The 12,411-nt window shown below is 36.3% G+C and overlaps 1 protein-coding gene across 2 annotated transcripts in view; it reads left to right on the top strand.

Annotated features, from left to right (window-relative positions):
- Positions 1–12,411, top strand: part of ABCA12 (ATP binding cassette subfamily A member 12) — a 288,195-nt gene that overhangs the window by 199,534 nt on the left and 76,250 nt on the right. For both annotated transcript variants that reach the window (XM_041736980.1, XM_041736981.1), the window contains 5 exons: positions 1,440–1,558; positions 2,613–2,719; positions 8,942–9,198; positions 9,297–9,409; positions 10,627–10,751. In XM_041736980.1, coding sequence (XP_041592914.1) covers positions 1,440–1,558; positions 2,613–2,719; positions 8,942–9,198; positions 9,297–9,409; positions 10,627–10,751 — 721 coding nt within the window. The remainder of the gene's footprint in view (positions 1–1,439; positions 1,559–2,612; positions 2,720–8,941; positions 9,199–9,296; positions 9,410–10,626; positions 10,752–12,411) is intronic.

Here is a 12,411-nt window from a genome sequence, read left to right as displayed (position 1 = left end):
GGCTATCAATTGTAGTTATTTATCTTTATATTTTTAAAGATTTTATTCATTTGCTAGAGAGAGAGCAGGGTGAGAGAGAGCATGCCCCCCCCCCACACACACACACATACTAGTGGGGGGAGGGACAGAGGGAAAGGAAGAAGCAGCTTCCCCGCTGAGCAGGGATCCGGATGCAGGGCTCCATCCCAGGACCCTGAGATCACAAGATGAGCTGATGGCAGACACTTAACTGAGCCACCCAGGCACCTCTATCAATTATTTAAAGGAAAGTTAGCTATCTAACCAATTACCTGTGCTCTGTCTACCAAATTAGAGACTTGTCTTGATGTAGATTTTTTTTTCTCTTTAAAGTTCTTCAAGCATCCAGTGGTATTAACCCACATCTAAATATCTAAATACCTTATGAGGGCTTTAATGTTAATGCAAACATTTTCCTACATCTTTACTAGCTATTGCCAGGATGAGTCTCTTCCCTTAGTATTTGAACAAAATCTAAGTTAAACATCTGACAGAACTAGTTAATTTGTGTATTGTGTTGTTTGATTCAAAGTATATGGTCCCCAAATCAGCTATTGACATTTATTTTCTCTCTCCTGTACCTAAAATTCAATCATAGACACTAAGGAAAGATGTCACAAAATGAAGAAATGAAGCCTCATAGTTGAAGTGACAGAGCATTCAGGACACACACACATATTCACTTATACTGATGCCACAAAAACCTTAGGCTATATTCTATGCCAGCCAGGTTGAAAGGAGAGCTGAAAGTGGTTAATTTGAAAAACTGAATTGGTTGCTTAAAGAAAAGAAAAGAACTTGTATTTTCAATTAGATTCCACTATTTTTTAAAATCACAATTAAATGAATTTAAATTTATTTGAAGATTGTTATAGGTGGATGGGATTAGCAGATCATCAGCCCCCTACATCTCATTTGACAAGGGAAGAAACTGAGATCCAGAGGGCATTTGCCAGATTTAGAGGAGAGAAAAAAAGAATAGAAAAGAAAAACATCCAAGACCTGTAGGTTGCACTTACATTGGAAAAAATTCATTGTTAAAAAAAAGAAAAGAAAAATTATGCATTGTTTATCTGAAATTCAGATTTAACTGAGAAGTCCTGTATTTCATCTGGCAGTCCTAGCCCCATTTTTTTTTTCTTTCATGTGCCTAGAAATAATCTTAAGATCACTTATGACTGGATTTAAAATAACTAAATGTAAAGATAATAAGTAAATGTAAAGATAAGGCCCACAGAGAAGTAAGCACTCAGAGGATGCAGAACCAGTACACACTTAGTCCAGGTGGAAGATGTTCTACTTAAAGTTTCAATGCTCAAGTCAACCAATGCCAAACACCTGGGGACTTAAGTGATCTCAACAACATAGCTTTATTCTCATTTTATACAACTTAATTTATGTATTCTTTTCTAATTCTATAGGCTCCTAATACTGGAAAACTTTGAAGATGCTCTCTTAAATATATCAGCAGATAGTCCTTATATTCCTTACCTGGCCTGTGTGAGAAATGTCACGGACAGTTTGGCCAGAGGATCACAAGGTAATACTCTTTTTAGTAGTCAAAATGCTGCTTAGGGTTTGAATTCTGTTCTAAGTTTTTTAAGACATTTGCTTAAAAAATAAAAAGGTTTTTAAAAGATCTTAGTTACCATATGCTCAAGTTTCAGTTTGGTAGTTTGATGTATGAAGGGAATATCTAATCGTATTATTACATTATTACTTCTGTTCCTGCTGCTAATACCCTCTGGCCACCTGGACAAACCTTAATATATGAGAGCCATGTAACAGAGAATATGATAATGACCACCCAGACAAACTTGCCAAGTTTCTGGAATTATTAGTAGTTCATATAACCCTTCATGACATTTTGTGTGCTCTTAATAATTTTAGTTATCAAAAAATAATGAAGAATGATAATGTAGACTTCCCGAAGCAGGTATAAATTATATAAACAAAGGATTTTTGTGTGGTAGACTATTTTTACTTCCCACCCTTATACACCTTGTTTTCAGTTTTTTGCCTGCATGGACAACCATGAAGACGGCATTTAATCAAACATTTCTTCTCCTTTTTAAAGAGAAATATCGGTTTTTCTCACTTTTTTCGAAAGATCTACATTCACTTTTTCTCCCACACCAAAGAGTTCCTTGAGACTTAATGGCAAGCAAATAGCACAACAAGTATTTAAGCGTGGTCTCTGTTTACTAGGCATGAATTAATCAAGGCTGGAAGGGCGTATCTGTGTCACAGTGATTATATAATCAATTTCCCCCTAATGCTTCAACTTAACAGTATATCCAAAAGTCAGAAATAAAAGCAGATTCAGTTCACAAAGAGCCAAAAGTGCGTAGCACCTTTGCTAGAAATATTTTTGTCTCTAAGCAGAATATCTATGAATATTTTAAAAATAATGAACTCTGTAGTCTCCATGGTTCAAGGAAAGGTTAAATTTTCACTTGTCGTATATTTAGATTGAACTAGGCCATTATTTTAGGAAAAACTTAGCAATAAATTAGGATAAAGGTGTCTTTCAAATGGATTTCCTAAATGACCTTGCAGTTCACATAAGGTAACTCTTCTCTCTTCCTTTACAGAAAATTTAAGACTCCTGCAGTCCATAATTTCATTTAAAAAATCTTTTCTTCAAAATGGTTTTTATGAGGATTACTTTTCTTCAGTTCCTGAAGTCCTGAAATCAAAAGTAAGCCATGAAAGGAAAAAATAAACAAATCTTCAACATTTTCTGTAATACTCTGGCAAGATGTAATTTTGGTTTAAGTTTTAATCTGTATCTTCCTAAATATTGGTCCTATTTTGACTAGATTAATGCCAGAAAAGGGGGGGAAAGGGTTCCTGTGCTATAAAATGGCACTTTGTTCTTAATCAGTGGATATCTTTATATGAAATGACCCATAAAAGCCTAATTACAGCATTCACATACATAAAGGAATGGCTAGTAATATAGTTATCTCATTAAACTTCATAATTTCAAAAATATTCATAATATGATTTCTAATTTAATATGTCTTCAGTTTTTAAAACTCTAAAAGTTGATTTTAAAAGCTCGTGTTTAGACTTCACACTGTGTGCAAAGATCTCAGAAGTCGACTAACCTTATTTTATTGTCATCAGAAGCAGAAACTATAAATCATTTTAAGGTATATGATATTAAAAAAAGGAGAGAAAGCAACAGAAAAAAATCTTAAACTCTAGTTTGAATTGATTCACACTTATTTATTCTTTGTTTAGCTCATGCATATAGTATACAGGTTATCATGATATTCATTTTATTTCTTAAATAACCCTATTAAAATTTGAAAGCAGCTTTCCTAGTAAGAACAGCAGTTTAATTGAATTTATGTAGGCAGGGATAAAGCAAAATTAGAACTGGTTTATTCAGGGCAAGCAAGATGACTTTCTGTATAGTCAACGTGGTCCAATTAAGCAGGCATCCAAAACATATGTCCTTGTGTATTATAAGTAGGTATGCTAGTGAGATTACCTACATTTTGTCCTGGTCTTCTACACAAATCAAAATTTCTAATGCACCTAATTTAGCACTATCTTAATTTGTTTGTGTAAATGAAAAGAAAGTTATGCATTCATCTGGAAAATCCCTACTCATCCTTCAAGGACAAGTTTAAATGTCACTTCTGTAATATTAGAGCATTGCCTTTCTCCCTGTTTCCCAGCCAGGATAATGGCATTGTGTGCACATAATATTTATCCATTCATTCATTCAGTTCATCATCTGTGGTCCCATAACACTAATCTATTTGTTTAAAGACATAATCTCTAACCCCAAAGTCCTTATAGCAATCCACTGTAGCAGATGGAAAAGCAGACCAGTAATTAGAACACAGTGAGATAAGTGTTGTGGTATGTGGACGGGCAGGATTCTGTGTATGGAGGTGGAATATTTAACTCTGATTGTGAGGGATGAAGGTGGAAAGAAATTTCATGGAGGAGATCATGCTTGCTCATACAGGCAGAGTAGGATTGGGTTACAGTCCTACATCGCAGACATGGAGACCTGCATTTGTTAAGACAGAGGTGTGATCCTGAAGGACAGATATAGGTTACCTGGAGTCATGTGCCCCTCTGGAGCAGAAGGTCCCTATAGGAGAGGCAGGAAATGGGACTGCACAGAGATGGGGCCCAGATCCCAGAGTCCTCTTTCTACTTAGTCAAGGAGTTTGAATCTGATCTGGAAAGTTGTGCATTTGAAGAAAGTAAAATTTGCATTTTAGAAAGAGATCTCTGTGGGAGAGTTATGGAGGACTGATTGGAGAAAAGTCAAGCAGGTGATTTTTGTGGTAAACTAAGCAAAAGTGAGCCCTGCATTATGTCAATGGCAGAGAAAGAAGGAAGAGACCATTTCAAGAGTGGCATAGGAAGTCAGATGATACAACACAGCAGCCATAAAGAAGAGGAGTCTGATACCAATGAGACTTCTGGCTCTTGGAACTTGTTACTTAGCATTATCGTAACTTGTTGTATGAGTGAGGTCTGTTTCCCACACTAGAATATAAACTCATAACATTTAGCCTTCTGTATCCCTAAAGCCCCATATCTAGCACATAGTAGGAGCTTAAGACAACTCACGGATATGTGTACAAATGAGGGTGTTAAAATAAAGACCTGGTGATGTAAAGAGCCCTGGTGATGTAATTGCACTACCTGGACAATTATTCATTGTAGTTCTCAACTTGTGAAATAACCGGGCAGCACAAAATATATACCAGGGAAACTAAAACAATAATCCTCAGTCATTTACACTAATGGAATGGGAAATAGATGTAAGCATCCACATTTTGAATATACTGCTCCACTTGAGGGTTACCTTATGAAAAAAGTCCTAGAAGCCACAAAGTGGAAATACACTACAATCTTGTCCCTTGGGCAGAAAATCCATTGTCATTTACAACAGGCATGGCTGCTGTCTGCAACTGACACAGCCCCTGCATTCCGAGACTGTAAGCTCTGCGAGGAACGTTGTTAAGTCCATCTCTCTACTGTTGTACTCTCAGCACCGAGTATATAGTCTGACCCATGGAAAATATTCAATACATATCACTGAAAGAAGGAAGACAATTTCCTACAGCTTTACAACAAGAGATGATTTAACTTGCTTGCTTTGCCTTCTCTGGTAATTAGTATCTTAATTGTGACAGTCAGTTAGGGCCTATGCATTCGAAAACTTTACCTGTGGTATTTCTAAGAAGGTTTAGACCCTCCAAAATGTCAAATGCTTGCCATTCAAAGATGACTTCTCCTTCTGTTCCTACCCTTCTTTTATAGTCCTGACATTGTATTCTTCCTGAGTTTTTGTGTTTTCTCCTCCCTTCGTTGTGAGAAGGATAGCTTCCTGATTGGGGAACTACTCATAAAGTGGATATTCCCCATATTGGGCAGAAATATGGGTAACACAATGTTTTTATTATAATACCTTTAAATTTTTAAATAGGTGCCTTTCGCTTGCATTTACTTGGCAAGAGCCCAGGAACATTGCTGTTCTATCACTTTTATGACATTTTGAGAGATTTTGGGGAGGGACACAGGTGGGGGCAGAAGGAGAGGTAGAGAATCTTAGGCAGGCTTCATAACCAGCGTGAGCCCAATGCAGGGTTCGATCCCATGACCCTGAGATCATGAACTGAGCCGAAATCAAGACTTGGACACTCAGCCAACTGAACGACCCTGATATTTTGAGTTCTTACTTAAATATAACTTAAATTTCTGATTCAGATGCATTCAGGGACCACGGACACTGGGGAATTTAGTCACAGCTGAACATGGTGTTAGTTTATGGGTTATTGTTCAAGTTTGACCTGAGCCTGCCTTATTCATTATGTGGACCAGGGCCATGATAGAGGAGAGGAGGACTGTATATGAGACTCTGACAAACCTACAATCTGGATTTGACACTAAGTTTGAAGAGAGAATTTTAGTTCTCTGAATTTATGATTGATTATTAATGATCCATGAAACTTCTAAAAATTTAATGCTTGTATTGCTTTTAGAAGAAACTAGAAAATAATGACAAATACTAAATGATCATCAAGTTGATCCTCAGTGAATGTGTCCCACGATGCATTCCACATTATTGACCCTGAATGAAACCCTTATTTCAGAGAACCAATTCTACTTCAGTAGCATGGCTAGATTTCCAGTTTCTCCTTCAATACCTTTAATCAAGCCAAGATTATATTTTATGGGCTTCTACTGGTTTCTCATATATGTATGTCAAACTTGCAATTAAAAAATATATTTGGGTCAAAAAACATATATATAGGTCTCTATTGAGTAAAAGTTTTATATTTACTATACCCTCAAAGCTTGATGAAAACAAATTCATTGGGCTACCAGTATTTATCCTTTTATTTTAAGAAACCACTAAAAGTCCCTGGAGGATGTGGCAGGGGGGCTTGGCTCCATTCATTAAAAGTTTAATCGTGATATTTGGGAAATCAAAGGAAGAAATAGAGTGTCAAAAAAATAGTTACAGCTGGTAAAACAATTGGACCTATAATGGAAATTTTCTCATCGCAGTAAGACTAGTGAGTAGAATTTTCATATGCACGAAGCTATTTTAGATAGTTCAAAGCCAGAAGTCAATTAGAATATTAAATACAGTAAAAAACAGACCAGTGATATTTACTAATTTGCTACTGCCTACATGTAGTTACTATAAATCTCTCATCTAAGACACATAATTGTGCCTTCCCCATTTGATATATGGAAAGAAACATCCCTAAACATTTGTTTGTATCATAAAATATTTCATTTCTATCAAAATGCAACTTCTGGTTGAAATTGAAGTTGCAATGAATGACACATACATTTGCTTCTTTAGATATCACTACAAATGATTGGACTTCTCTTTTGTTTTCTTTTAGAGACAGAGAGGAGGGGGAGGAGCAGAGGGAGAGGGAGAGAGAATCTTTTTTTTTTTTTTTTTTGAGGGAGAGAGAATCTTAAGCAGGCTCCACACACTCAGCATGGAGCCCAGTGTGGGGCTCAATCGTATGACCCTGAGATCATGACCTGTGCTGAAATCAAGAGTCAGATGCTTAACTGACTGAGCCACCCAGGCATCTCAAATTATTTGATTTCTTAGAAGGAATACCCCCATGCACAACAGAACTTTTAAGCACTTCCATAGAACAAAGGCACCCCGTTTCCCTCAGTACATAAGAGGGTGGAAGATAATGTCCAAAACAGCGCAGACACTTCTGAAAATTCAAGTGTATTCCCATCCATATTTTAAATACAATCTTATTAAAATGTATGTGATTCACATGCTGCATTTTAAAATAAAAAGCTTTTTTTCTTTTCAATGCAGTTTTAAAAATTGTGGTAAAATACACATAACAAAATTTTCTACCTGAAGCATTTCTAACTGCACGGTTCGATCTTGTTAAATATATCCACACTGTTGTGCAACCAATCTCCAGAACTCTTTTAATCTTGCAAACCTCTTCCCTATGCCCATTACAATAATTCCCATTCCTCTCTTCCCCAGCCCCTGGCAACCACAATTCTCCTTTTTTTAAAAATTTATTTAAAAAATAAACACAGAGAGAGAGAGAGAGAGAGGCAGAGACATAGGCAGAGGGAAAAGCAGGCTCCATGCACCGGGAGCCCGATGTGGGATTTGATCCCGGGTCTCCAGGATGGTGCCCCGGGCCAAAGGCAGGTGCCAAACCGCTGCGCCACCCAGGGATCCCCCAATTCTCCTTTCTGTCACTATGAATTTGACTAGTCTACATACCTCATTTAAGTGAAATCATCCAGTATTTATTTTTTTTTGTCACTGGCTTATTTCACATAGCACAAGATCCTCCAGATTCATCCGTGTTGTAGCATGTGTCACAATTTCTTTCCTTTTTAAGGCAGAATAATATCCCATTGTGTGTATACATACTACCCTGTGTTTACCCATTCATCTGTCAGTGGACACTTGGGTTGCTTTTGCCTCTTAGTTATTGTGAATAATGTTGCCATGGGCCTGGGGGCACAAATATTTATTTTTTAATTTTTTAAATTTTTTAAAAATATTTTATTTATATTCATGAGAGACACAGAGAGAGAAAGGAAGAGACAGGGAGAGGGAGAAGCAGGCTCCCCGCAGGGAGCGAATGTGGGACTCAATCCCCAGTCTGGGGATCACCCCTGAGCCGAAGGCAGACGCCCAACAACTGAGTCACCCAGGCATCCCACAAATATTTATTTAAAACTCAGCTTTCAGTACTTTTGGGTATATACACAGAAGTGGATGGCTGGATCAAAGGGTAATTCTGTTTTTATTTCTGAGGAAAACTCCATACTGTTTTCCATAGTGGCTGCATCATTTTCCATCCCCACCAGCAGTGCACAAGGGTTCCAATCTCTCCACATCTTTTCCAGCACTTGTCTGTTTGTTTCTTTCTTTCTTTCTTTCTTTCTTTCTTTCTTTCTTTCTTTCTTTCTTTTTTTATTTTTATTTTTTATTTACTATAGCTGTTCTAATGGGTATGAGGAAGAAAGACTTTTTTGAAGTTTCATGCCCAACTCATTTTGCTTTCTGCCTTTCTGCGTGATTTAACACATAAACTAAAATATAAATTAGTTGATGTACTTGTGATTTAAATGAGAGAAAACAAAACTACATCTTTTTTAACCTTTGAATCTACAAAATCTAGGTCCAGTTGGGAAATATAGGTCTAATAGGTCTAGAAGTCTTATAAAATTCTTAGAAAACAATTAACCCAAATGACAGAAAATAATGCTTTGTGTTAAAAACTTGCCAAATGCCAACTAACTAAACACATATGCACGTGGTTTTTTTGAAGTAAATAATTTTTGGTTGCTTATTATCAACTACCAAATATTTATAGTAATGTAACTAATCTATTTCCCACTCCTTCCCCCTTCTGGAAAGCTGTCTCAACTTCGAAACGTGACCGAACTTCTTTGCGAATCTGAAACTTTCGATTCAATACAGAGAATGTGCCAGCTCTCTGACGTGAACTTTAGGAACCTATGTGAAGAAAGTGCATTTCATGTGCAGCTCCTCGAAGCTGCCGAGCTTGGCACCGAAATAGCAGCCAACTTACTGTACCATGACGATATTATATCTAAAAAACTGAGGGATTTGCTTACTGGGGATCCAAGCAAAATTAATTTAAATATGGATTGGTAAGTATCTCCATTGCCTTTTTCCTTGGCAAAATCCCTTCTCAAATAATTATGGATATGCTTAGTTCAGTTTCTTCTTCTCTTCTGTTTTGTTCCAGGTTTCTAGAACAGGCACTGCAAATGAATTACTTGGAAAATATCACACAGTTAATGCCAACCATAGAGGCCATGCTGCATGTCAATAACAGCGCAGACACTTCTGAAAAGCCAGGTGTTTCCCCATCCATATTTTAAGTGCTGTCTTAATAAGAATGTGTGTGATTCTCATGCTGCAGCTTAAGAAAGGATTTTTTGAAGTTCCCAACCAAACCTGCTTTGTATCTGCCCTTACACATGAGAAACCTGAAGCTTTCAAATATGGTTACTTGTCTAAAACAAACACACAGAAAGCCAGGAGAGGATGAAATAGGGAAATTTGATTTCACAGCAAAAAGATCTTCAAAATTTTAACTAGTTAGACCATTCACCTTTTATTTCACTGATATATTAAAGCGCATTAGCCAGGATGGAATTTATTTACTTCCATGAAAATAATCTGATTTAAAAAATAAAAAAGATGCGCTGCTGTCTATAGAAATCGCAATTCAGAACCTCTTATTTATATTCTGAGCGTGATGCCCCATGCAATACGTTTCTTCTTTGCATAATACCTCAATACTGAAAAGAAAGGCATTCAGGCATCAGAATCTTGGACAACAGGCAGCTGCAAAATTCAAAGGGCACTAAGTCCAGAAATAAAGAGAGTATATTTGCATAAGGGATACTTCATAAAGAAATTGAAAGATTTTTGCAGAATGAAGATTATAATCTGCTAAAATAAAATCAAAATATTATTTGTTATGCATTAAATGACCCAGATATGAAGTAATTATAATCACTATCCTAAAAAAGTTTGAAGTTAAACACATTCTATTTAAAAGTGAGGTAATGACTATTGAAAATCCTTTATAAACTATAATGTGCTGGGCAGACTTAAGGAAAAATGCTCTGCAGAATTATGGTGCAGACTTAGCAAACCTTGTCCTAAGTTGACAATACTATATGATCCATGGTTGAAAAGCATTTTGAATTTGTGTGATGTTTTAAATCAAACAGGGGGATATATATATTTAGTGCATTATATGATCAGAGTCTGTGAGGAAACCCCATTTCTTTAAATCAACTTCATATTGTAGACATTTAAGGAAAATTTATGACCCAGAGCAATCTGTTACCTTGGATCAATGATATCATAATAGAAACAAGTTTAAATCAGATAGAAACAGATCCTAAAGATGCAGTTTGCCAAAACGGAGAGACCTCTGCTCCTGACACAAGACATGTGTGTTGAGTGTCTATTTTAGTCTAGAAGGCTTCTCTAATGTTAGTACAACAACTGAAAAAGAATTACATTGCAACCAACATGAGTTTTGTTTGTTTTACCTTCAGGTCGGTTAATAGAAATGTTTAAAAATGTTGAAGAGCTGAAAGAAGAACTGAGGAGAACAACAGGCATGTCCCCTAGGAGTATTGACAGTCTGCTGGCCACTCCTATCCCTGATAACAGAGCTGAGGTGAGGTGTCATATATTCGTACTGACAGCCAGATCTTTAAAAAAGTTTAAGTAATGTTTAGTATTTGTTGAACACTTTCAGTAAAACACTGAGAAGTCATACCACAGATCTGGTGAATTTTCCATGCAAATGATAAAATTAGCAGCTGAATTCCTAGTGGCCTTAGAAGAAAAATCCTGAAGCAAGATGATTATCACTATCATTTCCTTTCCTTCTACTTCTGAGATAAATTTGCCAGTCTGTCATGATGACATCAGAGTCAGATTTCAGTAACCTAATTGGGGGAAAAGAAAACATCTGACCATTTACAATTTGTTCAAATGAATACTTACTCAGTTTTGCTTTTTAAAAGTCCCAAGACAAGACATAGTATATAAAATAGATAGGATCCAGGGAATATGTTTTGGTGAGAAAATGAATAATGTCATTTCCTCATAGGCTGATAATAGGGTTTTCCATTGAAATGTCTCTTCTTTTATCCATTTTCCAAATCCATTGTCTGGAAACGTCATAGAGATTTTCCAAAAGAACTGCAGGGCTTAAGACCTCATCCTTTCAAAACTTACGTGTGACAGGGTGTGTCATTTCTAAGCACAGCACAGCTATTCTCCAATATCGGATAAAGTTTTTTGAAAGCCTTTAAGACTGCCTTTGGGAAATATTTAGGTGTACTTGCGTCCTGTTCATTGGTTCCCTCATACAAAAAAAGTAAAACTGCTTTCCCTTCTGTTTTTTTCCTCTTGTTCCCGCAAATGCTAATCATTGACCTTTTCCCCTGGATCTCACCTTTTACTCATTTTTTCCTAATATCTAATTTCAGCAATCAAGTGTGTGACTTCTGGTGAACAGATTCATTTGTAGTAAATAAAAGCATATATATGGAGAGTGTACATTATTACTTTCAAAAGGAAAGAGAGAAAAGTTTCAGCAACCTTGATTTCATAAACTTTTCTCTTGATTTCAACTCAATGGCAATAGAGACCTCTTCTTCTCATATGCATACCCTACTTTTCACATGGCACATTACTGTCCAGGATGGTTAATTCATATTATTATGTAATTCTGGTCTTTTTCTTATTTGCCCTTTATCTTTTTTTTTAAGATTTTATTTATTTATTCATGAGAGACACACACAGAGGGAGAGGCAGAGACACAGGCAGAGGGAGAAGTAGGCTCCACACAGGGAGCCTAACATGGGACTCGATTCTGGGTCTCTAGAATCCCGCCATGGGCTGAAGGGGCACTAAGCCACTGAGCCACCCGGGCTGCCCTATCTCTTGATAGAGATATCTAGAGGATCTTGCATAGGATTATTATAACTTCAAAAAAAAAGATTATAACTTCAAATGATTTAAAAATGAAATATAATTTACATAAACTAAAATTTCAAAGGGAAAAAGAGTCTTAAGCAAGTATTTTTTCCAAACTTAATTCCAGTCAATCCTTTCTTGGTACCATCATTCAAACAAGAAATCTCAGATCATTACATATATTTCTTTGTCTCTTTTTCTCCCTCTTGTTTCCTAAGTTTTCCAGTGAACTCTGGGCTCTCTATAGTTTATTGATAGTAATGAAGGCTTTATTATTGTTTTAAAGATTTATTTAATTATTTATTTGAGAGAGAGGGAGGCCTAGTAGATTGGTTGATCCAATAAATAGG

This window comes from Vulpes lagopus, chromosome 22 (genome assembly GCF_018345385.1).
Source record: "Vulpes lagopus strain Blue_001 chromosome 22, ASM1834538v1, whole genome shotgun sequence".
Lineage (NCBI taxonomy): Eukaryota > Metazoa > Chordata > Mammalia > Carnivora > Canidae > Vulpes > Vulpes lagopus.
The sequence above is the reverse complement of the archived record's forward strand: the minus strand, read 5'-3'. Positions and strand labels throughout refer to the sequence as shown.